The sequence below is a fragment of the Lonchura striata genome, chromosome 4 (assembly GCF_050655825.1).
Source record: "Lonchura striata isolate lonStrDom1 chromosome 4, ASM5065582v1, whole genome shotgun sequence".
NCBI classification, from domain to species: domain Eukaryota; kingdom Metazoa; phylum Chordata; class Aves; order Passeriformes; family Estrildidae; genus Lonchura; species Lonchura striata.
Genome location: NC_140706.1, coordinates 63,766,342 through 63,794,287, shown reverse-complemented (window position 1 = coordinate 63,794,287; position 27,946 = coordinate 63,766,342). Strand labels below are relative to the sequence as shown.

The following is a 27,946-nucleotide window of genomic DNA, read 5'->3' as shown; positions in this document are numbered from 1 at the left end:
AACAGGGGAAGTTAGGAACAGATAGAACAGCATTTAAGCAGCAAAGAAAGCCAACACGCAGATATTTTGACAAAGTGAAAGTATGCAGCCATTTTGATGAACATTTTGATCTAAGTACTTCCAGTATAACTTTTGTGTTCTACAGCTGACAAGGGAAGCATGAGGACTGGGTGGCTACTAACATATAAATGTTTCTAGGTGCCTTGGAGTAGTAGTCACCAGTGAACATTAAATAACTTCCTCAATGAACTACACTATCACTAAAATGAACACACACACTCAACAGAAATGAAATAAGGAAATTAAAAAAAAAAGTTAAGGAAGCAAAGAAAAAAAGATCATGAGTATGTCACAATGCAACACTTAACAAAGTGTCTCCATGGTGTTCACAGGCTTTTCAGTCCTGCTTCAGTATCTATTATGAAGTTTATTGGCAGAAATGAAAAGGCCACACACTAACAGCTATTCTAAATGACGGTAAAATTCTTAAATTCTTAAAAGCTATTCTTAAATGATGGTAAATTTACTTCAAAAATTCATCAGTACTGTTGACTCAGTTTCAAAGTCAATAGGAGTTCTTTTTATTTAAAGGCTTGCATTTACATTCCTGTAAGTAAATCACCTTGTATATTTATCAGTCAACACAGGGAGGAGCTAATCTACTTAAAAGAAAGTTCTATTGAATCACACTGAATTGTGTGGTCACTGTCCTACCAGAGCAACAGAGATACTTTCACTTCCAGGCTTTCCTGCTGTATTCTTGATAGATTCTCTATAAGTAGAATTACTCACACTTCAACCACACTTCTTCAATCCCTCTGAGGATTATTTGCATACACTTGGGAGTCCTGTTCATAGACTTCCTTTGGCCAGTAAGGACTGGCAAGATGTTTTATTTTTCTATTTACTATGAATATCATGTGATTAAAAGATAACTTGCCATTTTTTTCCTGTGGACTTGAGAATATCCAAATGTATCAATGACAAGACAGTGCCTTAATATTCAGATGACAACACAGCGCCCTTTCAGAAGCACATGTCACAAGTATGCTCTTTCTTTCAAGAAAGAAAATGTTGGAAGACATTATCTTTACTGTCCCACAGCCATAGGTAAGATGAAAAGGATACTCTGAGGACAGCAGCAGCCACATCACCTCACAGAAAGCCTGCCTTTCTGACTTGTGTGTTAAAGGGCAATGTTGCATTTCTTAAGCTTGGATAGCAAGAGAGGTGCAAGAACTGCATTTACAGGCGAAACCCTAGGCAAGGGGTTGATTAACACCTTTCCTTGCCCAATTTCTCTTTTGAACAAGACTTCCATAATAAGTTCTTAGTCTTATTATTTGCTTTGAACATTCAGTCTGTATGTTACGCTAATAAAGGGATCAATACATACTTTTTTAAATAGTGAAAAAAGAAGATAAAAAATAAGATTCCTGCTATTTTCACCTAGGCCAAGGCAATTGCTAGTGGCAGTGTGTCTGCTGCTTTTGGTCTACAGATTTCAAGTGTCCATGTATAGAACTTGGGCAGAACTCAAACTTTACTGTAGACATTCTCTCAGAAACTATCAAGAAATGAAGATAATTGCATGATTTATTTGCCTTGTCAAAACTGAAATAAGTAATTCTGTGTTTCTCTATCAGACTGACCCAGTTAATTCCTCTGTCCTAGGGTCCACCACAGAACTTCCTTCTTCTTCTGCTCACAGTGACATTACCATTGGTGATCAGCTGTGAGGACTAACTGTATTGCTCCCAGCTAATGCTGTCCTCCATTATGTATTTCTACATACTTTTAAGGACCTGATGCTTGCTTGTTTTCCTTTTTTCCCCCCATAATCTCTACAGCATCCCACAGGTTTGCCCCTTTGACCCTTTTGCACTGTCCCCTCATCCCCTTCCTACTCTTCAAGGCGAGCCTGCAGGTTTCAGCTTACTCCCATTATGCCCACAATTAATAAGAACTCTAGCTCAACCCTCATAGTCCAGTATCTTCCTTTCCAGCCACAGAATCCAGGTGATTTTTGTTTGCCTTGCATCTCTTCCATCACAGACATCCTGTGTGCTCCTACAGCTGAGTGGATGCAGAGACCAAACTTTTTTCTCTGGAGAAATTCATCTGGGCAGCAGTAAATTTGAGCATTCAGTAAGTTTGCACAGCCATATTACTGGTGTACCAAATCAATCTGCATTAATCAGATTGATTGACTACATCAATCTAGAGAGCCCTTGGCTTTGCACACCAATGGTTTATTCCAAGCAGGCTGTGTCACACACTTGCAGGCTGTCCCTGCAGGGATGAACCCTCCTACTTCTGTGGTGCACCCTGCACTGTTGGACTCTACACCTCAACAGTGTGACTGGCTTTTATCTACATTGCTACAAGTCCCATTAGCATCAGTGAGATTTATGCAGGTGTAATGATGAAATTACAGATAAAAGCCATTTGTTCTATTTTTTTTTTTTCAATAGAAAAGCCTACAGTACATTTGTACTTTGATATGCTGAAAAGAATGATCAGTGTCTTTTAACATAAAAAGTTCTATCTTTCCCCAGGAAAATTACCGTGAACAGCTGATGCACAGGGATTTCTGTTTCACAAATTAGTCACATCATTAAATGCATGATTCAATAAGACATCCTCAAAATAGAGCAAGAGGATCCAACTCCATTATTAGCTTCCTAAGAACAGTCTGAGCAGAATAGCTAAATATGCTTTTAATTTAAGAGGAATATTTGATCGGGGCCAGATGCCTTGCTAGGCTCTGCCAATATTTTTCAATGCAGTGCAGTGACAGTGCCTTCCAACACACCCTAAAGTGTCCTCTGCAGTGACTATTAAACAAAGCAAGGATCTACACTCAGCTGTCAGCATCATAACATAGCTTCCCCTGGCTCTTCCAACCCTGGAGAAGTTTTACTGCAAGCAGCAGGAATCCCACTAGTGCCCTGTCAGCTAGATTTATTTGGCTTCTGACTGACAGCACAACCAGAACAGAGTGCTACATGCTAAGGTGTGAAGGTACAGCCATAGTTTCAGATGTTATCTCCATCACAAACTGTACTTTAACAGCAAAAGGAAGGAAAAAGACTCCCAAAGTAACCAGCAAGTTTGTATTTCACAAATAATTTTAACAGGAGTAGTGAAAGCTTCTAAGTTTGTAACATCTGGAATCATGAACATCCCACTAACCTATCATACAATTTTTATTCATTTACTCTCAAATTGTTCATTTGAGACCTACAGCACAGCACAAACACATTGTAGCACCCAAGGGTTCTGTAAGTTAATGACAATATAACAATTTCAGCCTGTCTTCTATCTCATTTGATGTTTTATCATCCTAAACTCCTATTAAGATAATGCTGCATTCTTACCAAATGAGAGAAAGGCAAAACAGCAGGTATTTTTTGTTGCTTTCCAATTCAGATGATAAATTATTTAAACCTTAAAGTAGCGAAGCAGAGATGATGAAAATGGTGTGAGGAAAAAGCCTCTTAAGTCCTTGTAGAGTCAAGTACACACATGAGGGCACATTCTGGCTTTTGATTATCAGTCACACTGATGTCCCTGAGCAAGGTTTTTGGAAGAGATGATTTTCACACATTGGGATGTATGCTTCTCTTTAGAACTTTTCCAGCTCCACTTATCAGTGACACTGGAAATGTTGAACTGTTCTACAGGAATTCCTAAGGTAGAATAAATAGGCAGCTTTCTATTAACAAGTATCCCATGTGCTAGTGGTGACTACAGTTTGAATTCATGTCATACTGCACTTGTACTTTATGGGAATTTTCTTTCTTTTGCAGACAAATTCAAGCAAGTATTTTCTGGTCCTGCTGTGTTTTTCTTGTTAAACTCCAATGCTGACACATAAAAATAGCAAAAGAAAGATGCTCCTCTAGAGTCTCATCTGACAAACGTATAAACATTTCTTCAAATAAAATTGATTGCTAACAGTTCTCAATCTTACCCAATTTTGATAACTTACCTATTCTTTTTATTTCAAGACAGTCAAATTCAGAAGCAGTTTTCAAGAAGCAGCTTCTCAAAAGAAGTCTTTGAAATGAAAGCATCCTAATTTCTACATTATACATGTTACTGGGATTGACTGAAACACTTCAGAGAATAATCAGTAGCCTTAACTTTTTCAAAGAGAAAAGGTGGGATCCTTGTGAACATCTCCTAGCTATTAGCAAGCTGCTGCACTATAACATCTAGAAGAATAAAATATGATTCAGAAAGAAATACAGGTGTCAGCCTAGTCCTGAAGGATTTCAGTATTAGAGCAGAACTCGTATAAAACATATAAAGGAATATTGGGAAACAAAGTTTTGTGTTCAAAAATAAAGCTGATACAATAAACCTCCAACAATTTTTAAGAAAAAAAATGGTTCTGCACTGTTTCAAATGGAAGATTAGGGAAGGGAACCAGCAGAGACATCTTCTGTATCAATGATCTTTACAATTACTCTTTTTCTGATACACATTGCTGTCAATAACTTACAATTTTTTTTCCCTCAATTCTACATGGCACTAAATAAAGTAGAAGATGCTAGAAATCAATTTTTGCTGCTTACGTGATCCTAGAATCTCAGCTCAAAACAACAAGCATTGCTGAAATTGATGAGCAGTCTCAGATCTAAGAATATTGAGGAATTCAGTCAGCTTTAGACATTTAGATTTAGATTTAGATTTAGACAGCTGCTATTTAAACATACACCTAAAACCCAGGCTATTTATCAAATCTGTTTATCAAATTGTCACACTAACCCCTCTCTTCCTGTTTTACCTTTTATACTGCAAGTTTTTCCCTACTCTTGTTCCTTGTGCTGGCATCCTCTATTTCCCTACTCTTTTCTTCTCTCCTTGTTTGGTTATAACACGTGACTTTTCTAATGCATTATTTAGTAAATAAAAAGTAAATAAAAGCATATCATATATCATGAGGCTTGACCACTGAGTTGGCCCAAGCAGTAGATGCATGGTGCAGTCATGATGATAAAACACCTAGATCTTGAAAAACTGCTATTGTGAAATAGGTGTGGGTTTTGAGCTCAAAACTGTTATGGAGTTTCAGTCTGTACAGGGCTAAAAATTCAATTTTGAGGAGGTGGTCAGAGACAGCAACTGGAGACAGTTGGACAGCAACTACTGGAGGCTCAGCTATGGACAGGGTACAGATTTTAAGCACTATTATGAACAGGCCATAGTAGTTCAGTACAGAGCAACAGATTAATAAAGAAACCCTCTTCCTCCAGTATTTAGTAACAGGCAAGGAAACACTTGATCTTACAGCCACACAACCATACCCAGGAGAACCCTCTTGTCTAATGTGCTCACACGGACAGACAGGGATCCTTTGGAAGGAATGATGAAGTCAAAATTTAATTTACACAGTTGCTCTTTTGCTCTGCTGTGTATGTGTTCTCCTTGAAGTCAAAACAATTATAAATGTGCAAATTTACAACCTATTTCATCATCTTAGCTGTGTTTGGATTTCCCAAGGCAAGTGAAAGAGGCACATGCCCTGGTGCAGGCAACAAACAGCACAACTCACTTCAGCTTTGGGCTGTGGAAACATCTCCCAAATTGTTGGTTCACCACAGAGCAACACCCCTACTATTTGTCTGTGTTTACTTTTAACATACAATTAACTCCAACGAATAGATGAAAAAAGGGCAGTTTCAAGCTTTATATCTAATACACAAAAAATGTGCCACTGGGTATTATACATCTCTACCAGTGTTAATCTTAGCACTTCAGAAATCTCTGCTGATTGCAGAAGAATTAATATTTTCCTTTGTGACTGATACAGAATGCCTGCAAGAATGTTTCCCCCTCAACATTAAGAGCATCTATGTGGTAAAAAATAACATTGACAAGATTATTATAGTGAAAATATAATAAAGAAAAAAATTGCTTTTAGAATCAAAATTTTTGTCACTGGTACATATAAGACATCTACATTAGCAGGTTAAATTCACCCTCAGCATCTGAACAGCAAAGCCAAGTTGACTTTCCACATCTGTGTCCCTTAATCTGCCAAAATGGACAACCAGATACCCCCAGATGGGAACAGTACCTTGGTTATGCCAACTCCCAAACTGCCCTGGAATCACTTGAGAGTACACTTACTCTGCCAAAACTGTAAAGGAAACATTTAATAATTTCACTGCATAAAATGACTGAGATCATGTTTTAGAATCTATCCCCACAGGTTTTCAATTCACAAGTGTGGGTAGAGGCTTCAAGTCCTGCAAAGTCATTGTGGTGACTGTGTGAGAGATTAGCTTCAGATCTGAAAAGTGATGGGTTTGCAGAAGAGATTCTTCTTTACCTGTCAAAACAGCTGAGCAGTTTTTGAAACATGATTTTCACCTCTATTATACTCCAAGGAAAGGATTTGCTGTTTCATTCTGCTATTTACCAATACTGCTCTGCAGTATTACACATCAATTTTACAAAGGTTTCTCTTTCTATCAAAAAATATGGTTCTAATAATCTTCCTAGACACTCTCCATAAAGTATTAGGATTCCATATATATAGGAATTTCTTAGGACAAAATTGCAAAATCTTTCCTGACAAACTTCTCTTACAGGATTTGAAATTCAATCCAATGTAGAACTAAAACTAAAGCAAATGTAGTCTATATCTTTGTGCTGGAAAACAACCAAGCAAAACCCCACAGGTTTTACCTTCAGTTAAGCTCTGAATACCTACAACATTTCCTTTCCATAAGGTTATGGCTTTGGCATAATTGGTTAGTGAGTCATACTTGTTTCCAGACTGTTTCTGTCACAGCAAGAAAGTTTTACTGAAGATGTATTTATACAATTAGCTCACAAAGCACAGAGAAACATAAATCCATGATAAATTCTTTCATATGTCTAATCAGGTTTAAATACTTTCTGTTGACCATGAAAATAAATCTTTGTGAGTCATCCCTTTTCTTTCGGCAAAGATTTATTTAGTCTTTTTCCTCATGCTGAGGACAAGTAGTAAGGCTGATTTAAGAGGCAGAAAGGACTTCCTACACTAGTTAACAGACGGGTGAAAGATGATGCTTAAAATCTATCATTAATTTCTAGGTTTTCAAATCTATGTGTAGAATGACAGAATTAAGGTCAGAGAACTGCTGGTGTAAACAGGAGATCATTTAATCTATGTTGGATCTCTAATATGGGTATTTTAAGGGAGGAGGGTGCTGAACAGCAGGAATTCTAAATTGGAATGTTGTGACTTGTTGGTTTCTTTTTGCCTGCAACTTCAGTTTGAGATATACAAAAGGTGGAATGCAACTGCTTTTCATTCATGACACCAACTCAGATGGTCTCTTCATGGGATTAACTGAAGTGTGAGTCATAAACCACAGGCAACTGCTAGTCCCTTTCAGCTAAATAATGCCAGTTCATTAAAAACTTTCACCTAACACACTGATACACTTTTTAAAAAAACATAAAACCAGTTTGAGATCCTATCTGTTCTGATCCCAGCTGTTCTTTTAGCAGCACACACAGTATGTGGGTATATTTATACAAGGTGAATTTGTGCACATATAAATTCACCAGTCACAAAGGATAATGCAACTAAATATGATTTTATCTGCTACCAGGAACAAAACATGCAGTCCTGTTTTGGTTAGGTAGGGAGCTAACCAAAACCAACTATCCAAAAAATGCATAGGCTGGGATGCAGACCGCAGCAACCTGAAAATTGTATCCCAACATTACTGCCAATAAACCATCTTCTCTTCTCTTTAGCAGGTGGATTTTAAGAGAACTTTGGAAAATGCAAGGAAAATTCTATTTGAATCTGAAACACACTACTTTTTCTATGTACTCCCTTTACGGCAAATGATAAGGCTAGATAAAATTCTAACTTAAATGCCTTGAATGCATTTATGATCTTTTCTGTTAATAAGTACAGTGTGGAGTCTTAGAGAAATAAATTTCTATGAGAAATTAGGAGTGAATGTAATTCTTTCATCTTGCTTGTTTTGTTTTAGTATCTTTTTAGAAGATGGCCAAAATTTTGGAACCTGTTCTTCACCTAATTACCATGGAGGAGAACTGAAACTGAAATCTTTTAAACAATATATTGAATACAAGCATTTTCTCTTTGGTTGTTAAGTTGCATTTATAAGGGATTTTTTTATTTGAATGCTGCTGCAGATTTGTTAAGAAGTTCATAGTATCTCACAAAGATAATATTACCATAGATTCACTTTTTGAGCAAAAATAGCACTGCACTGACAGGGAGAATAAAGAGATGAAAGCCCATACTGTCTTGCCCCCAGTGTCAAGGGAAAAAAAAAAAGACTTTTGGAAGATTTAAGATCACTAAAGACTAAAAATTCAAAAAGCCATATATTTGCCTTCTGCATTCCTAAATCTTTGCTGGCAGAAAGGAGTAAATAATTTATAACACAGGTGCAAATATCTTCCTCTCTATAATAATGCTACATTTTTCTTACTGTTACAAAGAGCTGAAGGACATGGTTTTGCTCAGTGTAGTAACAGTAATTGTCAGTTTGCCAAAGATCAAAGATGCAGCTCTCAGGATATGTTCTATGAACTATGCTCAGGACTCCCTGAGCAGAAGAGGAGTTCACTACACTGTCAGCATCACTTAACCATGAGCTAAGTCTCTGACAGATGAAAAAAATGGCAATTTACTTCCTGACCTGGACTGAACTATCAGATACATATTAAGTTTTTTATAAAGTCAGTCTTTCCTGTGTTGCAGACTGTGTTCTCTCAAGCACACAATCATTAGTGTGGAAACATTCTCACCAGAGTTCCCATTACAACGTCTTGGGACCTTTTACAGAATCCACCAACTCCTGAAACTTTGGAGTCTCTGGATTTGAGATATTTTAAGTATGAATGTTCCCAAGCACATGTTCAGTAAGCCACATATGCGACTGCCAAGCAGAACAGCAATGGGCCTTTCCATGTTTGGTGGCAATTGCAGTCACAAGTAAGTGGAATGAATGCTATTTTTAAATGCTTGTAATTGAGAAAAGAGGGTGTTTTCCTATAAAGAATCCAAAACATAAAAAAAACCCTGGAAACATCCAAGATTTTATGGGAAACATTCATCCATTATTATCTTCTTCTAAAGAAGCAGCATATCAGTAGCAATGTTAGAGTATTTGCTTCCTTCTCCAGGATGGGACACAGAAGGTAGCAAGTGGGCATAAACCTCTGACTGGGATGGTGGAGAGTGATCTTTATCTACAGTCCATTTTTCTACTCTACTATGTGCACTGCTTATTATGCACTCTGGAAGGAAAACAGTTTAAGAAACATTTCAGTGTTTCATCATCCCTCTTTAGATAAACACTGCTCCAACTTTCCAGAAAAACCCTGTATTTTGAAATAACTTTAAAATGTTAGACTACACAGACTGAGTTTGTGCTGGGGGCAAAGCCAGCACCTCTGATTTTACACTCTCTTTATAAGAATACAGTTCTCAACATAGGTCTGAGACACATTAAATCCTGGTATTGCTCATGTTTCTGGCCATGCCTGCTTTAATCACTAGGAAAACCAATAACACTTATTCATATGCTTCAGGTGTTTGCATTGAGTAAATATGAGCCAGAGGCCAGGTATTCATACAGAAAAATCTACAGTGCAGCCAAAAAGTTGCACATAGCTTGTTAATGAGAAACATTTCACCCTATCCAAATGCCTGTAATGTCAGGCCTTAAGGAATTCTGTATCTTTTTAAAATTCTAATAAATGCTAACTCCCTTCAATTATGTTGCAACTCACCCCCCATTAACCTCATTGGGAATGATACTGCCTTTCCAGGTGAGTGAGGGATGTCAGCACTCTAGCACTTGCTCATGGCCAGTGGACTATGAAAAAGTGCAGCCACTCCCCAAAAACATCTGAACAGGGGATTCTGCCCCTGATTTTTGGATAATCCTGAGCTTCTGTGGCTGTTGGACAGCACTTACAGGCTTCTGGTAACTAAACAATTTCGTTTTTATTTAAAGATCTCAATTATTCTTATAACTTTATTTTCAATTACCCTTTATTAAAAACTTATTATCAGTTCACATCATCTTGTCAGAGCCTGGTATACACATGGAAAGGAGTCCGCTTGTCTCTTTTTATTAGTATTCAATTCTGTGTTTGTTAAATACGCTATTAATGCACAGCTACTGACAGCTTAAATAAAATCTATAAAACAAAAAAGCTGCAATTAAAGAGCAAAAGCAATTTAAAAAATATCTCTGCTGATCTACAGGAATCTCTTGTTAACTCACTAAGGTACACAGGGGACAGGGTTGACTTGTGCACTGTTTATGTACCACGTGGTTCCTAATATCCTTCCTACTCTCTTAGAATGTAAGAGTTGGTTAAAGCAAGCACTCTGAATTCCTTGAACTACTTTTCTTTGGTTTTGCTGTTTGCATAAATTGTTAATGATGGCAGATATGTGATTCAAATAAAGCTAAAGACATGTGAATGCAGGCCAGCAACTGCACTTGTCAGACCAGAATGCTTGTCAATGCAGAGTATTTTGGTGCATGAAATAATAAATGACATTTTCCCATGTATGGTGCACAGTAATGAAACACATGCAGAACAGTACAGAAAAGGTAAAATATTATAATCCTCCCCCAGATTTAATTGCTCACAGATAATGGAAATGTCAGTGGAAAAATAATGGGTTTAAATTTGACCAATAATGTTCTCTTGAGTACAGAATAATTTAACAACTGAAGAAGCAACAGACAACCTGGGGGCAAGGAAAAAAATTCTCTACCAAACACTTGCTTCCATAAAGAGAACATACTTTATTTAGAAAGCTTCTTCTCCCTCCCATTCATTCAAATTATTAGCTGCATATTTTTACTAAGGATCACTGACTATAAGTTCTTTTTCAAAAATAAACATATTGAATCACAATGGTAGAAAAATTAGAGCAATTAATGAAATACTGAAAAAGTATTCTTCGGTGTTCTACAGATCTATCTACTCAAAATGGCTAAATATTTGCAGAATTCATAATGTTGCTGAAATTATGTAAGCTAAAGGTAACTTCTTCCAGAAGAGTTATCAAATGAAGTTTTTCTATAAAAATAAACAACAATTTAGGATAAGGGCACTATAACTATATTGCTTAATGGCTACTGCTCTCTTTATAAATAAGGAAAGTAACCAAAGGGGACTTTTACCCTTATTTCAAAGCATTCAGTAGTTATTTTATCAATGACTTGAGCAAACAAGAAAAGGAAGCAGCCAGTATGTTGTAGCAGTTAAAGTTTAAACAGCAACTTAACAGTACACTTTTAGTTTCTTACACATTTCTTGTTTTTAATAACTTCTGGCTTCTTTGACCTCATGATAATAAATAAATCAGTGTCTAGTGACAAGCATATGTTTAAAAGCACAGCAGGTGCTGATGTCAGCAAAATTTTCCTCATGCTAAGTTTTGCCCTCCTACCTTTATTTTACCTTCAGCTGTTTACCATGATAACTACAGAATATACTTCTGAGATCTGGTCCAGCGCCTTTAAAAGGCAACATTCCATAACCATGAGTAGCAAGTCTTTGAGTGACAAATTTTACTTCCCCTACTTCTAGAGAACATCCTCAGGATGATTCAGGACCCCTAAATCAGGCTGCTAACCAGGAGAGTATTGGGAACTTGAGTCCTTAACTAGGCATCCATACAACAGGTATCTAAAGTTTTATGAGAGAAACAGCTTGATTATAAGTGTTGTACTGAATTCAATGGTTATTGGAAATAACTTCTCCAATGCCAATTGCCCGATGTTTTTTACCCATCATCTTCACAGAGCTTTATAATCTGCAGCCCATTCTTGCACTGCTACTGCATCGCCTAAAAAATGAACTTCACAAGCCTCAGATTTTATCTCCAGCACCACAGTCAAACATGATGGGTAACAACATAAACTTTCAAGCTCACTTGACAACAGAGTATTTTTGAAGGACAGTCTTGATTTTTGTCTATAGTGTGAATAAAAGAAAAACCAAGAGATTTATGAGCCAGCAATTGTCTGTTTTGAGCTACGTTATGATGTGGTACAGAACATTAGGCTTTGCAACAAGATTAAATGTCTTTTATGTCTCTTTTGGCATTCCATAGCCAATGGAGTATGGATAGTGAGCTTCAAGTTTTTATTTTTGCCATATAAGATCATTTTAATTTTTCCACTCCACTGTAGTATATTTTTCATTTAATAAACCTTATAATTAAAAAAACCTCCTACTCTATTCAAGGATTACAATTCAGAGGGGGTTCCTTTAATTCAAATAGTTTTAATATCTGTGCTTTAAGTTGCAGAGAGCTTCAAAAGTAGTTACTGAAGTAATAATTTGCTTAATTTACAAAGGAAATTGAATTCCTAATGCATTTTGTGGTGCAATAATAATGAAGCTGTAGTATTTCCATAAAGCAGCCCACAATAATACCAGGTGTTGATCCTGACTGAAAAGAGGTCTTTAGACTTTTTCTAGCACAGTGTGGACCCATTATTCCATTGGGTTACACATTAGCATAGAGATCAGTGAAGTCCTCACCACAGAGAGCCACATCTGGGGAGGATAGATACTTCATCTGTGCCTGAAAAGCTGAATGCGTGGGGAGAAGTTGCTTTTTAATTTAACTGTTGGTGTGGACTGTTAGTGGAAAGCAGACTGGCCAGAAAGGAATGATGACAGCATCATAAAGATCTGCATTCCCTTCCCTACTTGGCATACAGCTGCTGAAGCTGCTTGGACCAGGGCATGAAGCAAGGCTCACCAGAGATCTCTGACAACAAATTTCTAGCCAGTGTTTGCTGGTTTCATTCTTTTGACTTTGCTAGAGCTATTACAGTTTTAGTTCAGATAAAATAAAAATTATAATTATTTGGATTTTTGTCCATGAATGTAGTAAGTATATGGGGCACTAGCCAGTATTTTGGAAAAGACAAACACATTCAAAGCACTTAAGGAAGATGGTGGCTGTTATCAGCACAGTACTCAATGGACTGCACAGCTGGGACTATGAAACATGTTTGAGTTTTGCTTTTCAAATGGTTTTGATAGGTATGATCATTCTCTGTTTCAGAGAATCAGTCTCTTTATCTTACCAACTCATTATTTGCTCTTCTTTTGGGTACGTATTTATGTAGGTCTAATTCAAACCTAGGATGTGAACTCCAAATGGTGTTAGTGTTTGAACTGTAACAACAAACAAAGCAGGAAACTTCAGGATTTAAGCTGTTCAAGAAATAAACACTTTCAGAATGGAACCATGTCTGGAAAATATCTGTCCTGTGTGTGAACATCTGTATAAGCATGCAAGAGGTAATCTGTACTGAGTTAAAGTTCATTACCGCCTCATGGCAAGTTTTTTTTCATTGGAATTAAGTTGAGACTTGAAATGAGTTTTGTGATTCCTATTGTGCTGTACCAAAGAAGATGCTTTGTGACAGCAGGAAGAATGATTACCTTTGGGATAGAAAGCATAAAATTTGTGATACTTCTGTCACAAAAAGATTTTTAAAAAGTCAGCTAAGCCTACAAATACTTTTCTAGACTACGGTACTCAGCACTCTCTGGCCAGTGAATACACTTGGTATGAAAGTGAGAAAATGTGTCTGATTTGAAAAATGTTACTGCACTCAAGTTCCTCTGAAATCCAAGAACAAGAGCTTAATCACATAGTATGAAATGACTCCATTTTCTGAGAGCTTCTATCCCACATCCTACCAAAATCTACAAACAAGGATCATCACAGGAAGATACTAAACCTACAGGGCAACACAGGACATGAAAGTCTTAAGTGTTTTAATTACCTTTTAATTGTCAATCAGAAACCACAGTGATACAAAAATAAAGTGCTCTAAAACCAGTTTCCTGTCTTGGAAAAATATTTACAAAGTTTGTAAGCCATTTTAAATAATTCACTTCATTAAGTCATGTAGTTAATCAGCAATGTGACAAACTAAACTATATCCATTCTTACACTTCTATATTTGCATATCATTATTTGTGTGTGTGCATATTATGTGCACTATAGCACAGACCAACATACTTGGGACAAAGCTTTGATGTATCCAATGTTGCCTTGTCAAGCATCACCAAAAGGTGATTTGAATCCCCTTTACCCAGAAAAATATTTTATTGACTTTTGATCTACTAGATTGAAATTATGCAAATTACAGTCAGACAGACAATAACCACAGTCACAACAGAGTATTCTAATTCTTCTACAGATCAAAGGCAGAATGAAGCATAAGGCTGTATTCACACTAAGGGCTTCCTGGAATTGTGGATGCCTCATCCCTGGAAGTGTTCAAGTCCATGTTGGATGGGGCTTGGAGCAACTTCATCTAGTGAAGATGTCCCTGCCCATGGCAGGGGGTTGGAATGAAGTGATTGTTAAGGTCCTTTCCAACTCAAGCCATTCCATGATTCTATGAAGTATTGTACTTTTCCCTCTGAGAAAGAGCACAAGAGCACAACAGTATTTACAGAATGCAACAATGCAATTTAACAGGGGAAAACCACTCCTATAGGAGCAAAAGCAAAACCCCTCTGCCTGGCAGCACATCTCAGGATGCTTGCACTGCACAAGAGAGAAAATAAACAGCATCATAGTGGTCTGATATGTGGTAACTTTAAAAATAAATTCAAAAAATGTCTTCACATGGCAAATGAACGTCAAACTAAGTTTAAAGTGATTGTCTACAAATTTGCTGGTAATACAACAGTGGTAGCAAATTTTCACAGAGAAAAGTTGACATAGGGAGCAGCCTTCTCCCTGAGGCGACCACGCAGCAGGAAAGCAAGAGAGGACTTTATTTAGGATGATTTTGAGGTATGACTATCCATCAACACTCAGAAGCTTACATACCAGCAATGTCCAGAAGGCAGAGTGACTTGAACTGTGCAGCTAGCATTGCTGCATGAATCCAAGTATCAAAAAGGAGTGTGAAAAGAGAATTAGTAATATGTAGAATATTCAATGTCAGTAAGATAATGAACATTATTTACAAGCTTTGCTATTGCACATTCAAATATAGCAACAGGACTCTTATTTAAAGCAAAACAGCTTATGAGAAGAGGCCATTTTAAAGAAAAAATAGATACAAATTTAATTTCGTACTAAGGAAGGACTATGATGCCATATGGGATGTGGCACCTCTATAATAGCTTTCTCCCACTTTAAAATTGAAAGAGATACAAGTGCATTTCTTTCTCTCACCCCTTGCTTGTCAATTATAAGGTTTTTAAGTCAAAAACATTTGACTTTAAAATGTGCAAATGGAAGAAATATTCGAACCAGTTATAATCAATATTATCAAAGCAGTCTCTTGTGGATTTTCAGAACTATTTCACGGATCTTTGAGAATAAGATATTGTTGTAGCTGTTTGCCTCTGCCTGATGCTACTGTGATCACTTCAAAACCAGCCAATAATGCCTCTGCCATAGTGCCAGTTTAGCCATTTTTATTTGCTTTCCCAAGGCTTTCAATGTAACAGCCATTTAGCAAAAATAAACTTAGAATAGAGACTATGCCAGTCTTTAGGTTAAACTACATAAGCTAAAACCCAAAAGAAACAAAACCAAAAACATATGAAAAACATTCCACAACAAACTACCCTCACATATTCTACTTACCACACCACCACAAGGCAGTTTGGTGGAAGCTGCAAACCTTTCTGTGCTGATTACTTTGTATTCTGTAGATGCTCTGTTGTCAACAGTTATGAAAGAGTTGTAAAGGGATTTAAATTAAAAATCACCAACTTTGGAATGATTTTTCCAAAACAAATATAAAACCCAACATTATTTTTACAGGAATTATATATTTACATCTGACTTGTCAGTTCACCCAGGACACAAACTATTAACCAGTTGATCCTACAACAGGGTTTTATGAAATACATTACTGTGTGGTCAGGTTACACCTTAGTCTTTTTAATGTTTTAGTAATTTAAACAAGTTCCTCAAATCTGAAAAAATGCTGACTGTAGTGGAGCTGAAGAGTAAATGCATATATTTCAAAAGCCAGGTGTATCTTACTGATCTATTGCTGATAATAATTAGCTAATGTCTTTATAGCCTGTCTTTCTCTCAAAGCAAAGGGTACGTGCTAGCTCTTGGTGGGAGGGGAAGGAACAGGAATCTGTGCACTCCCTCTTTGGGCACAGAGACAGAGTTCAGCTAAATTGAAATGTGGAATAAAAAGCCTCAAACATTACAGTGTTCTCACAAGTGTTAGGAAATGTGCAGTCAAGAGGAGGCTGTAGCATGAAATTAAAGCTGATGATATGTCAGGAAATCCATATGATGAATGAGAGGGCCAGAAGATTTCTTATTCACATACTACACAATAATTTCACAGAATAATACGTGAAGTTCCTGAGTACCACATGCAGCAGCATTGTCTGCATCAGTAACAGGTAACCTAACAAGGAGACTGGTTCATATACCTAAGTATTTCATCCCTTGACAAAAGAGAGAGGGAACAGTAATTCTCTTCCCATGCTCTGATCTCCCTGGTCTAAGGGATTTTAAATCTTGGCTAAGCCTTGCCTAGAATCACAAGACTCTGCCGAAGTAGAAACTTGCTCTGGCACCATCCCAGGGTATTAGGAGCATCTCCAACAGAGGAGAAAACCTGGCAGGGAAGTAAACCTAGACCAGGACACGAGAACAGCACTGCAGATGCACAGCCAAAGCAGTGCCCAGTGATTTTGGCATTAGGGGTATGTTTAGGACCACAGTACAACTGTGGCACCACTAAGTCCCAGGGCTGCAGAAACTAACTGTTCTAGCATTAGGAGTCAACTGTGGAGGTGGCCGTGCACTTTGGGAGGACTCCAACATTTCCTTTGCATAAACTTCCTTATAAACATGTGCTTCCTATTCATACAAATTATAGTAGAGACTTCTGCTATTATGAATGCAAGTTCCCAAAATTATCTTCCAAATTTATCTCTGGATGAGCCAGAGAATGGGATAGCAATATAATGCTGCTGGCTCCATTACTGGGTGTGGTTCCAGCTGACTGCAGATAACATCACAAAAGTAGGAAACACATAACAGGTACATAATAATCCAAATGGAAACTCCTCTGGTCACTCCACTGCAAACAGCTACCAGGACTTATACTGCAGGTAAATACTGAAAAACAAGTTTTTGCTGCCAGCCATTCGAGTGAAAGGAAGTAGCTGTTGTAATGATAAGGACACACTTATGAAACATCACTCACGTCAAACCAGAGCTGCCACAGAAAGCAACAAGTAGAAACTACTACTAACACTAACTCCCTCAGCTGAGCTAAAAAAGGCCACTGTCAAAAGAGTTTCTATGAAAATACCATACACCAAGATGTTACTGTGAGAGAGTAAGATACAGGGAAATTCTCATTGGAAAAAGAAAACAGCAGCAGACTGAAGGGAGAAAACCCCCATATACTGAAGACAGTTCCTCAAATGTTGGTTATAAAATATGGGGGGTGACAATGACATACAATTACATCTCTCCTTCTATTTTGGTATCCAACATGATTTTAGATTCTTTCCCTAAAGACTCTGAGATAGAAAATTTCAGATCCAATGTCTGAAATTGAATAGGACTCAAACTATTTGAAAGCACAATTGTATAACAGAATGTGCCAGGTCACCTTATGAATGCATAACAATAATAATAATAAATTTTAAAAAGGAGAGTATGGAGACTGAATGCTGGATTCTCTCATGTCATATACATAATAAGCACCAGGCCAGTCCCGAGAGATGGTGGCTGGCCCTGAAGCAGCACAGCATCCCAAGGGATGGAACTTATGAAAGAAAACTGAAACCAGGGTGCTAGACAAGAAAAGATGATTATCCAAGCAAGCATTCCTACAAAAAGAAACTAAGTTTATGGAGGGATCAAGGGAGTCTAAAATTAGAGCAAAGATAAACCTAGAAGTGTCTGTTACCTGCTTCCTACATAAGCCAGCCAGAGCTGTAGCCTGATGTGGAGACTCTAGAGGGCATCCCCTGGGTTGGGGAGACAAAAGCAGCTTCCCTCAAAAACCTGTTAAAAGCCCCATTGGCTCCTTTCCCAGTTCCTATTTGTGTTCCCATGCCCCTGAGCCACTCCCTCCCTATTCCCTGATTGGCCCTTACCTTTCTACTGCCCTGAGACCAGGGTCACCCCCAGCCCCTCGGGAGGGAGTAAGCTGGACCCTCCATATGTGTGAGCTTTTGGCTCTGAACATTGCACCACACGGCTGAATAAAACAGCTGTGGATACCATGCAAAGGCCCTTTTTGCTTCTTTACCCTGTGTCGCTGTCAAGGTAGGACGGGAATGAGAAGACTGACCAGAAGGCTGCATGAGAGTGAAACTCCGATTTATTCAAAATGCACTGCTCTTTTATACAGAGCTCTGTGAGGACCAACTCCATTGGTTCTGAAGTGAAAACAACCCACCACCATCAGTGCAGAGTGCTTGACACACAGTAATAGAACTTCACTATAAACAATGTGAAAAACAAGAGAGATAAAGAATTATTTACATTCTTCTCCAGCTCTTTCCCAGGCTTTTTGCCTGGCTAGAAATTCTCAGTTTCTTTCTTTGACTGAATCTGAGTCCAACAACCCTGGACTTTACTAGCAGCAATTCAGGCTGCAACAGCCTGACACTCCATCATCTTTCTCCTGAAGGAATGCAGAATCTTCTATTACAAAACCACCTTTTTTTGGAAGTGCAGCTGGTTGCTTCTCCTTGCTGTGCCCCCTCCAACCTTTGGCCAGTCTGCAGGTTGCTGGGACTGCAGACAGGAAGTTATGACCCCTCCCTGTCCAAGTTATATTACTCTGAGAAAAACACTATTTTAGAGGTCAATAACTTCTTGAAGAGATTGCATGTTTGATAGCTTTAACTAGCTATTGTATGCTACTCCTGCCCTCTAACTCTCATTTCCTGCTTCTTTCTTATCTAAATTTTGGACTTGGTGGTATTGTTCTTCTTGAGATTTAGCTGAACACGGCCAAAGCCATGGTAATTCAGCTGTAGGACTTGGATTTTCAACAGATAATAAACATGCATACGGGATTTTCCCCACACACTCTTCCAGGAAATCTTAATTAAAGTGAAATATAATAGGAAGAAACCTCAGTCTGGTGATTATAATAAATCTGGTCTTTGATTTCTGTCAAGACCTAGTCTTTCATGGAAACTTAAATAAGCAATAAAGAAGTAAATTAATGAGAAAAATAATTAAGTTTTCCATAAACAACTAGAAGAATCTCAGAAGTGAACACCAAACAGTATTTTACAATAATCTAATTACTTGCATGCTAGATTTGTCTAGCCATGACAAGTGAAATCCAGAACTATGGGCCTGAAATATATGTATGGCAAAAGTGACAGAAACATTTTCCATTAGAAGAGGTTTTCAGGAAGCATTTTCCTTTTCCTTATTTTTTTAAAATTCTGTAATTAATCAAATGCATTGTTTAAATTAACTTCTGCAATATTAAGCATCTAAACACAGACTGTGGCACTAAATAGGAAAGTAAATTTATTGGATACAGTTTTTTCATTGGACTGGTTTTAAAAACTAAGTGACCATAGAGTGCACATGGTAATTAATTTCATACATTTCTCACTGTCTGTAGTGAATAATTAAAATATTCACAGAGAGCAAACACAAAGCTCAGTTCTCTGTAGTCTCATTTGGATCAAGATATACAAATGCAACTTCAGGCTACTTAACAGAACTTAACAGATTGTTTACCTCATCAATATCTCAGTGAGAAATAAAAAGTTCAAATCAGAGCAGAACAACTCAGAGTAGGGCAAGATTTGATTGGAATTCCATGAATTCAGTTCATCTTTGGAGAACTCTAGCACACACAACCTAAAGCCAAAGGGAAAAGGGGCCCTTCAGCAAAAAGATCATAGGGAATCAAGGGTTGTTTCTTGTCACAAAGTTGAGACTTAAATGTTACCTAACATTTTCTTTTTCAATTGAAAAGGAACTTCTTTTAATATACAATAAAAGTATACTGTAATTAATATATTAGTATGTTTTCCTATTATATAAAATTTTCTGTCAAGTTCCGAGTCCTCTTGAAGAGATCACCTTCCCTAAGTAGTCACTGAAGAAGGAGCAAGCGCATTTCAAGGACTGACTCCCAAAACACTGGTGTCAAAAATTAGAGACAATACAGATTTCTATTGGCTCTACCTTCCCCTAAAGCACTGATAGAAAAACTAAGCATTATTTCAGAATTCTTGCTTACTGCCTATGACATTGATGTAGACTGGATCACTTCTCTAAATATTCTTTGCAAAGAGTGGCAAAGGTTTTCACTGTTTTCCCTTGAACACCCCTTCCTCCCAAGTGATTGACCCAAGAATACTATTACAGGTTCCAGGGGAAAGGTACTTATAATTAAGGCTACACAATGCTCTCCATTTAGAGTCTAATCACAACTGTTATTCATTTTGAATAGGAAAATTCAAACTTACAATGTCATTTAAAGAAAATATAGAGCTTTTTCCCCTGCCCTTTTTTTTGAGAGAGAATTATTAGTACCCCCATGTTGAAGAAGGATTTGATATTCTGCACCAAGATAACAAAGATGTGAGAGATGCAACTATCAAAAGAGCCTGCTCTTGCAAGACTCAAATCTCTTCCTAACACAGCCTTGTTAAAATTCAGTAGATACATACTTTGAGGATTCAACATCTGCCAGGTCAAGGCTTTTCCTTGCTGTTCTCTTCCCTGGCAAAGGATGACTACTATAACATGAAGCCAAAACCATGAGGCAGGGGACTAGCTCTGCTGTTCTCTCTATGCTGTGATTGAGGCCAGAGTCCAAACTCTGAACAAGAGAAGAAGGAGGCAGCCATATATGGCACAGAGGAGAAAGGAGGCAAACAGTCAAGCAAAAGTATAGTAAAAAAGAGGAAGATGGAAAAAGATCATATGAGAGAGTTCTCAGGACTCTGACTAGGGTGTTGTTAAGAAAGAAGTCTGAAAACAGCACATAGGAAGAATTTGGAGAAAAGAGGTCCAGGAGATTGAAAATCCTGTAGTCAGCTAGAGAAGATTCACTTGCGAAACATGAACTCAAACATCTGACTCCAGTGAACCAGACAAAACTGGTTTATATAGTGTGAGGCTATATTACAAAACAACTGCCAAGTATACTTACTTAGTTTGTCCTTGTAGAAGTCTGAACCTCAGAACCTTCCCGTGTGCCAATAAAGTGTGCATGGGTTACCTTTCTTTTATTTTTTCCCTTGGTCCAAATCTTTAAAACCTGAGACTTGCTTTAAAGATACATTATAAAGTTCAATTCTGTGAAATTCAGAAGTTATGTTAGAAAAGCTTAGATTTTCTAATATAAAGGCCTTTGCAACTACTGCTTGATATTTTGCCCACAATGATTGTCTATAATTCTCCTCCTTCCAGAAGGATGGTCAGAAATAGACCTTAATTCTAAAAGGCTCCAGCAAGTGTCTCGCATTACATCTTGTGCCATCTCTCTCCATTTTGTTTTCTTTTCCTTTGCACACTGTAGCTATTAAAAAACCTCAAACCAGTAATTTAGTTTTAAAAACAAAATGGATGGCAGTTCACAGCTCCAAAACTGGACCTTACTGTTACTTAATGCCCAGGCTCCTATCAGTACGTCAGGTAATGCAAATAATGTACAGTTTCCACCTCAAAATAGAGATGTTAAGTTTCTAACGACATATAGAATGATGTAAAAATCTATATTGGAAGACAGGCTCACTTTTTTTTGTTTGTATTGTGCTTATACTTTTAAATAAAAAAAGAAAAGGTGGAGAAGTTCAGATGGGCTGGGGAAAAAGTTTAGAGGAGAACTTGTGCCTCCTCTTCTGTGCAACCCCTCACGTGCTGCATTTCTTGCCACAAGCTCACAGGGGCAGGGTGAAACCTGGGCAAAGGGTGAAAGGCACAGAGAGATTTTGCACATGGATCATCCCTGTCTCTAATCCTGTCCCTTTGCTCCTCCTTCCTAGTTGATGTGTCAATTACAACTCTGGTGTTTCGTACAGGCTCTTCCCTCGCCAAGGTCCACCTCAACACCCAAAACACTTGGAAGACCCTGATTAAAGAGCTATTACAGCTATTCCTCCTCCTCAATTCACTCATTTTTAAGCAAAGCTGTCCTAAAACAGCTCTTTAAAAAATGGGATATTTTCTTCATAATTGGCTCATCAAAAGCCCAGTACTTGTTGTTCAGAGCATTCATTCTTTGAAATTGTGCCTCACTGAAATTTTTGATAGGCAATTTATCTAAAATACCCATAAATATCCTTAACCATTTCAAATGGAAACAATGTGTCCCACATTGAGTCAGATTTTGTATTCAATGTCAGAAATACGTGACAGGTGTTGTGCCCTGTTAATGATGATAAGGCTAACAGCATGGATGATTCACCATAGACGGTAGATTTGTCATTTCCTTTGTTTGTTACTACCTTGAGGCTTTATTGGAAACATGCAGGAGATTCTGAGGTTATTCACTACCCACAGCCTCCAAAATGGATCCTGTCTCTTAAACAAGAAAGCTAAACAGATTCAGAAAAGAAATAATTTTTTAAAAAGGAAAAAAAAAATTTTACAGAGCTGCTTCATTATACACTGCCCACCAGGGTCCATTCTCCCTTAAAAGTAGCCAGTTCTAAAAACAAAAAAATAGAATCATGTGACAGGTACTGCAATGCACTCAGGTAAATCAGTTTTGTGCCTCTCTGTCGCTTAGAATAGAGTTAACACTGAATGATAGGAAACATTCATGTATGGGTGAAGGGAAAAATAAGAATATTGATGCCTGTAAAAAGCAACTTGGAAGTGGCAGAGACATTATAAACAGTATTTTAATACGATGTGAAGTACAAGCACTTGATACAGAGGGGATGATATATTGATTTTCCTCATTCTGCACTATGCATGTCAGTAAGATCAATGGAAGTCACAAACCTGTATCAAGGAAATTATAATATGTGGAATTATTTATAGAATGGCTGCTTCAGGTGCACATCAATTGCAGCATCATAATGGCCAGACTTATGACTGAGGATAAAGCCATCCATTATATATTGTAAATGATAAAGCGTGCATTCCCATCATTTCTTCGTTCACCACATTTTTCATATGTGAATGGAAAAACTAATAGAAGGATTCTCATACAGCCTTTTTTATAAAGAAGTAATAAACATTGTATAGTTTATCACTAAAAGATAACGATTCCACTTACAAACTAGGTCTAAAAAAACAACTACAGGCATTATTTTCCAAAACAGTGTTATGCAATGTACACCAAAGCAAATATGCTGAAACTTTGGGAATCACTTCTGGATTGCTCAAAATTCTGGGGACCTTGAAGAAGCTGAAAAGAAGCAGCAGACAGAAGTCCAGCATCTCCAAGCTTCTGGTAGCAAGAAAGCACGAATCTGTAAGCACATGCTTTTCTTTTCCAACAGCAAAAGCTGTGTCAGCACTGGTAGACAAAGTCATACAGCCACACAGGTACCTTTATAATTTTCATATCTCAAAATTATGGCATTTCCAATAAAGTATGCTTTTGAATCACCATTTACTTCTACAGCTCACTTAGTTTCACAGTAGTCTTTATCTCCTACTGTTAACTCTTAAAATAAGCCTTTCAAAGGTCAATCCAAACTGTTACGATTCTGGATGTTAAATTGAATTTTTCATGTCTCCTTGTTCTTTTGAAAGGCTTAAAAGCAATTTGTGACAATCAACAAAAGAGATTTGATTGACAAAGTTTAATAAAGTGATCTAGAGAAGATTCATTGGGGAAAAAACTGCTAAAATTGCAAATTAAACAGCAAATAGTTTGTCTGCCCTTGAAAGAAAATAGGTTCTTTTAGATGTGAAAATCATTCTAAAAGCTTCTGAAAGTACCTAATGAAATTTTAGAAATGCACAGCATTATCTTTCAGATCTGCAAAAGTAATCAAATAAAAAAGAAACTACAAAAGGACAAGTGCCACAATAGCCACCAAACAAGTCTGTTGGCGTCATTCACACAAACCTCAAAAACACAGTGGCCAAACTTCCCCCAAATGAAATACAGGACATTTAGCTAAACACCTGTGGAAATCAAGGGGTTTTGCTCCTCTCCCTTGCCTATCTGCTCTTTCCTTCCCAGTTGACTGTCTCAAAATGCCTTTCTCTGCGACCTCCTTTCTCCATCTGCAGACAGGAGAGATGCCCAGCTGGAGGATCCCTGCCAGGCCACGCCGGCAGCAGTGCTGCCACCCTTCCAATACTGCTCCAGCCCAGGGGAGTGAGCAGCAGTCGCTGCTGAATTTGTATCTGCATAACCCTGCTTTGGAAAATAGCAGCAAAGATACAAAAACCCCCAACCCAAAGACACATCTTAAACTGCCAGGCCAACTCTCAATGGGGCGGGGAGAAATGCTATGCTCCCTTTTGACGTTTTTACTTTTCGGTTCTGAATTTTTGGGCTTTCATTGACCAACTCACGAAGGAAAATAAGTATTTTGGGAGGGAAAAAGAGTATTTTGGGAGGGAAGAAGAGTAATTTAGGAGACAAAATGAGTAATTTAGCTGGTTTTTAAAGAAATTTTATTTCTAAACCTCTAGTCATGTGAACAGTGTTGGACTGATAGCACCTATCATAGTTAGAAGATTTCTCTCTTTTGTAATGGTGCTTCAACCTCATATACGCATTTTCTGGTTTAATTTTTAAGTATTATTCAGATTTTTTTGTCTTTACACCATTCTCATGTGACTTCAAATTACTGTTACCTGCAAATACAACTGATGTATTAATTTTCTCAAGTTTCAAATCAGTCACATGACATAAACCTACTCAGAATCATTTATATTTTGAGCTACAAAAACCTACTAGATTTTCTTTTAGTAACAAGTGCAGGGTTTTTAAAAATTATATTAATGTCTATGAAAATTTTCCAATCAATACTACTCTATTAAGTGCTATTCTAACATTATGGTGATTTCATGTAATAAATTAGTTTTCCTGTACCTGGTAACTTACTGTAGCTTACACACTTTTATATTTATTGGAGACATAACAGAAAAAAAAAAGCATTTGAAATGCCAACAAATGAAATTTAACACAGGAAACTCAGAATTCATTAATGATAAAACATGTAGTTATGAAAGACTGCACAAAACTCATTCACTCAATTGCTACAGAGACTGAGGGATTTATGCAAGGGACAATAAATCCGAAACAATACAGCTCAATTCAACACACCACATTTCACTGCATTAGCAGCACCTTGTGAACTAAACCATCTCAGCTCATTTACTCTTTATAAAATTACCTTTTTTTCTTTAGAAAAGCTATCTTTGCCAAAGGACAAAGGGCAAACCTACAGTATTAATCTACACATCAAACACCTATTTTGGCAATAATAAATATGAAGGTCCAGAATTACCCATTATAGACTGTAAACATGATTGTTTACTTATTTGAGCCTTACAAATCCACCATACAAACAATTTGTGTTTCACAAAAGTCCAAGATACGATTCAGTTACTTCTTTGCAGGCTGACCAGACTAATTTCTATTAGTTTTGCAGTGACCTTTGTTATATGTTATTCTAAAGCTGGGGGTACACATTTTAAAACTCTTATAGACAATATGATTAAAATTTTTATGATATGATTGAAACTATATGATTAAGCTCATTAAAACTAATGATGAAAGTTTCTTTAGATAATCTAGCATCTAGATTAATTTTAAGATCAAATCTTGTTTGCTCAATAAGGTTTTTTATTCATCAAAGACTCAGGCAATGAGAAATCTTTACCTCTTTTAATTACACATTCCTGATAACATCAGCCTCAATTTCCGCATAGTTGCAATTTAGAATAAAACATGTTTTAATCAACTTCTTCTAAAGCACAGTAAAGATTTTATCAGATATTAACGGCAAACACCACCAGTCCAAACCTACTTTGATGTTTCTTTTCAATAACACAGACTAGTAAGAATTGCCATCTGTAACAAATGATTTTTTTTGCTTTCTCAGTATTTGTGTGAATGTCGAACAAATTATTTAAGGACTGTGCAAATGTTTTTAAAAATACACTCAAAACTGAAATATAACTTTTTTTTTTTAAAGTAACTGCTGTTCAGACTGCTGCTCAGATTCTACAGTCAGTGAGCTGACCCTTGCAAAGTTTCACATATCTATCTCAGAAACTGCTAATTACTGATAAAACACACAGCTGCAAAGACCCTGCACTCCAGAGGTGACTCACCAACAGCTGGGCTGCTGCTCAGCTAAGCTTGGGCTCTACTAGGCATTTAGAACCAGCCTTAAACTTAAACCCTCTGTGCTGCCAGTCCTAGCCTAGCTCAAAGTGCATGGAGCCCCACCTACCTCCTCATGCAATCCAGCGCCCGAATGAAGAAGTCTTTGTGCAGTTGGTGCTCGTCCCTCAGGATGGAGCACTGCTCCAGCGTCACCGACATGGATGTCCTGTCTTTGGCACTTTTGCAGCAGGTGAAGCGCACTCCGTTCAGCTTCCGGCAAATCTGAGGCACAGGTAGGGCACACAGGTTAGCCCTTCTCCACCAGGCAGGCTATGCAGCACCTGCAACTCTGCAAGCCTAAGAAAGTGTCTCCAGAGAGATACAGCATTCCTCAAGAAGAAAGCACCTACTAAAAGTTAGTACTGGTGCATTCAATTCCTAAACTTGAAATAGGATTTCTATAATGATAAAAGAAACCAATCTTTTCCCTCACTTAATCTAGCAACCACCCTGTTCAATGAAAACTTAATTGTTTGAATAACTGATGAATAAAGAAGAACCTTGATTCACAAACATGAATGCAGCAGAGTAACTTCTTGTGAAGGTATGGATCAGACACATCTGAATTTAAATAGTTTTTTATTTTCAACAGGTAAACTGTTCAATGTATGACTCCCATTTAATAAAGTTTAACACAAATGACTGCCATGGATTGTCTACTTTCACTTATACTTTGAAAAAGTAATAACGCATAAAAGAAACGTGACATTTTGGAGGATGATTTATCCCTTTAAGAATCAACCTGTGGTTGTACCATTCCATTAGTTTCAACTTCGGTTTCAAACAATATTTTACTAGAAAAAATAAAAATTTGAAGGACAGCTGCTGTTCCCAAGTGTGGGTCTACTTTTCCCCAGATATAATTTATCCTGAGAAACGGTAATACTTTGCTTTCACCTATCCCTGGAGAATCACAGGTATAATTGTATGACACCTCAAAATGTTTGTGAGACTAGGGCAAGGCAATAAACTACAGCAGTAATCACAAAAAGGAACTTCCCACATTGGCTATCATGGGAGAGCTTGAAGGATGAACTGGAACATGATCTCACCAATGTCAGTTCAGCAAATAAGTGTTTCTTCATCTGCTAGTTGCATTTCCATAAATTCTATTAAATCAATAAATACTATTGAAATCTATTAAAATTAGAGAATACTTAAGAGTCTTTAAGTTCTTTGTGATACCATGGTGAGAGCAATCTCAAAAGTTTAATTTAGAGAAACAGTTAAGGGAATCTTACTTAGAACCCAAAGAGCTACAGGATAGTGAAGGGGAACCTACGAGTGTTTCTTCCATCCTATAATTTAAAATTTTAAAAGTTAAATCTGTTTTAAAATTTGAACAGTTGCACTGGGATTTAAAACATGTACTGTAGGGTAATTTTCTTGAATAATGGTGTGAAAGAAGTTAAGCATTTCATTGAAGAGATTAATTCTCTTTGCACTAGTATCTTTGGAAGTCCATAATTCATGGGGCTATTTGATGAGAATGAGTCCTAAAAAATATTTAAAATATTAAAAAATCATTTAAAAATAAAGTAAAAAAATCTCAGCTAATTATTCTGTATGAGTGATGGGCTCTGATG

At 37.2% G+C, this 27,946-nt stretch overlaps 1 protein-coding gene across 9 annotated transcripts in view; it reads right to left on the bottom strand.

Annotated features, from left to right (window-relative positions):
* INPP4B (inositol polyphosphate-4-phosphatase type II B) overlaps positions 1-27,946 on the bottom strand; it is a 296,397-nt gene that overhangs the window by 6,314 nt on the left and 262,137 nt on the right. For 8 of the 9 annotated variants that reach the window (XM_085578230.1, XM_031504683.3, XM_085578231.1 and 5 more), the window contains one exon: positions 26,428-26,582. In XM_085578230.1, coding sequence (XP_085434356.1) covers positions 26,428-26,582 — 155 coding nt within the window. Of the gene's footprint in view, positions 1-4; positions 26,583-27,946 lie in introns of those variants that run through there. The other variant, XM_085578232.1, reaches the window with a different exon arrangement.